Source organism: Eurytemora carolleeae, unplaced genomic scaffold (assembly GCF_000591075.1).
Source record: "Eurytemora carolleeae unplaced genomic scaffold, Eaff_2.0 scaffold691, whole genome shotgun sequence".
Taxonomy (NCBI): domain Eukaryota; kingdom Metazoa; phylum Arthropoda; class Copepoda; order Calanoida; family Temoridae; genus Eurytemora; species Eurytemora carolleeae.
The window spans coordinates 123,796-126,462 of NW_019397001.1; the positions used below are offsets into that span (position 1 = coordinate 123,796).

A 2,667-nucleotide genomic window follows, 5' to 3' on the forward strand; every position below is an offset into this window, starting at 1 on the left:
TAGAGAAAAACCATTGCAAGTACTTTGAAAGAATTAAAGACCCTTTTTACCTTGTAAACCCTGGTTAACTAATAACCCATGCTCTATTAAAGGTATGATTGTAATCTCTGCTTTGATTTATGCAGGATACTTCTGATATTTTTGCATACAACTGGAGTTTACTTTTTGAACTACATTTTTCTCGTTTAAAAGCTTTAACCTTCGATTAAAAATAAATATTTAGAAACATGAGTTTATTATATATTTAACTACAATCAAGCAGGATTTACATTATAATAAGAAAATAGAATTGTTAGAACATTTTCTATAAATCGTTTTGATGAAAATTCTTTGATTTAATATCCGCCGCGGCCACCTCCGCCTCGTCCTCCACCATATCCACCACCGCCTCCATAACCTCCGCCGTCTCCTCCACTTCTTCCACCTCCGTATCCTCCACCACCGCCGCTGTAACCGCCGCTTCTTCTCTCTCCACCGTATCCTCCACCTCCACCGCCTCGGCCTCCACCGTAACCTCCTCCACCACCTCCTCGGCCTCCGCCCTCTTCTCTAGCCTTTGCCTCGTTGACCTTAACCTTCTGTCCGAGGATGGTCTGTCCGTCCAATGCATCTGTGGCGGTATCTGCATCCTCCTTCCTATCGTAGGTCACGAAGGCGTAACCTTTCCCGGTGTTGTAGACGTCGGTAACGGTGCCGAACTTCTCGAATTCCTCCTGAATCTCGTGATTGGAAGACGACTGATCAATCCCGTATACAAATAGTTTCGCCATATTATTATCTAGGAGATGGACAGCAGTACCTATCCAGTTGAAGAATGATGGGCTAATGATTGTTTTATAGGAAAATGTCTAAGTCAACGTGTTGTTGCCGCGTTGCGGTCAGGTAAACTACGAAGTTAAGAAAATGCGCAGACCGCCCCTCCCCCACTACCCCCCCTATATCTCACCCAACATCCCCACCAGAGACTGGCCCCTTTCAGTATTAAAGGGATGATTTCCGACTGTTACCATGCAATTTTTTCCACTGTGAATTTATCTAAAATTGCGACACGGACAACGAGAAAGTTTGTTTAAAATTGTGCATTTGTTGACTTTATGTTTTCGAATTTTTATGGATTTAGAATACTTTTTAAACCCTAAGAATATTGAGATTTGAGATGTAAGGAAAACAAAGGGGAATTAGCAACTAGAAGGGGGGAGGGCGGGGTAATTAAGGGGAGTGGCTAATATGGGAATTTAAAAGTTTTCTTATCTTTTTTTTGTTTATTTTAGTGTATAGTTTATTAATTATTTTATTAACATGATTGTTTGAAAAACCATAAAAGATAAACTTAGAAAATTATGTTAAATTGTTTAAAGAAATCTTAGTCAAAAATGTAACAAAATTTTGTAACAAACTTTGACGAAAATAAACGCAAAGTTTCATAACTACAGTCTCCAGTTTTTGATAAATTTCGCTTTAACTTTATCACAATCAGGGGGGGGGGTCGAAAGGAAATCGCCCTTTATTGCTGAAAAGTTCAAATGCTACGTGCTAATATTTGTCAAAAATAGAAAAAATAAATATTACTATTATTTTTTATTTAGACTTTTCTGAGAAACATTTATAATAGACTAGCTTGAAAACCCAGCGTTGCCCAGGTAACTCATACTTGGTCGTAAACCATTTTATCTATTTAATTCCCTGTAAAAATGGACCCACTAATTAAGAATCTCAAAACCGAGTTCTCCGATACTAATTTGAGGCAAATCGGTCCAAAAATTCATGAGTTTTGCTCTGCAGAAAAAAAACAGACAACCAGAGATTACTTCTTTTTAAATCCTAATTTTTTCAACACTTTCTTTCCGGTACAAATTTTTTTTATATTTTTGTAAATTTTACAAATTTACGATTTTTTTTTAGTGAATGAACATTTTTATCTTGACAAGCTTAACTTTGTTTTTAATCTTTTGCGTAAGTTCAATTCCAAATTCTAAGGAAGTTTAGTTTCTTAGAACCCCTAACTTACCTTATTCCTATTAATGAGTGCCCCCCCCCCCTATATTTTACTGCTCTCCATGTTAATCCTAGTCTGATTACTCCGCATTAAGCAAATTTTTCAACGTAGATGATTATATAAATATAAAAGAACATGAAAAATATCTTTAATTGGCACCAGCAACCTGATCCGGAGAACATCAAAACTTCTATAGGAAACAGATCTCAGATTAAACTGTACAAAATATCGATCGTTGCTGTACATAGTACATACCTACTGAAACTGCACATCAGTCATTGGTACTTAGCGCATGTACTGCACATCAATTATTGGGACATACGGTGTACTGCACATCAAATATTGATACAGAAAGTGTGATAAACTGAACATAACGTTACTGTACATCAACTATTTCTACATCAAGTGTACTGTACATCAGTTAAACTCCCAACCAGTCATGAATTCCATTCAGATGTTTATTCTCTCCTGCTGTATAAGTATTGTTTTGTCCTGCCATGCTAAACAGGACAAATCCAATGGACCAGAAAGGCTTGAGGACGATATCGAAGAGCTGACAGGACTAGACAAACGTGAAGCTGATCTTGGTCAAATCATTGGTGGCATTCTGGGAGGTCTCGGAGGTGGAGGTCATCATGGAGGGTATGGAGGTCATGGCGGAGGATATGGAG

General features: G+C 37.6%; 1 protein-coding gene across 1 annotated transcript; it reads right to left on the reverse strand.

Moving 5' to 3' along the window:
• Positions 1-218: 218 nt before the first annotated feature.
• On the reverse strand, positions 219-885 carry LOC111710954 (glycine-rich RNA-binding, abscisic acid-inducible protein). Its single transcript, XM_023485163.1, has one exon. It carries the CDS (start codon positions 768-770, stop codon positions 336-338), a length of 435 nt encoding a protein of 144 aa, XP_023340931.1. The 5' UTR covers positions 771-885; the 3' UTR covers positions 219-335.
• Between the last annotated feature and the right edge of the window lie 1,782 nt (positions 886-2,667).

Excerpts from the sequence above, each read along its gene's own strand:
- LOC111710954 (XM_023485163.1), bottom strand. The coding sequence starts at position 770 with ATGGCGAAACTATTTGTATACGGGATTGATCAGTCGTCTTCCAATCAC.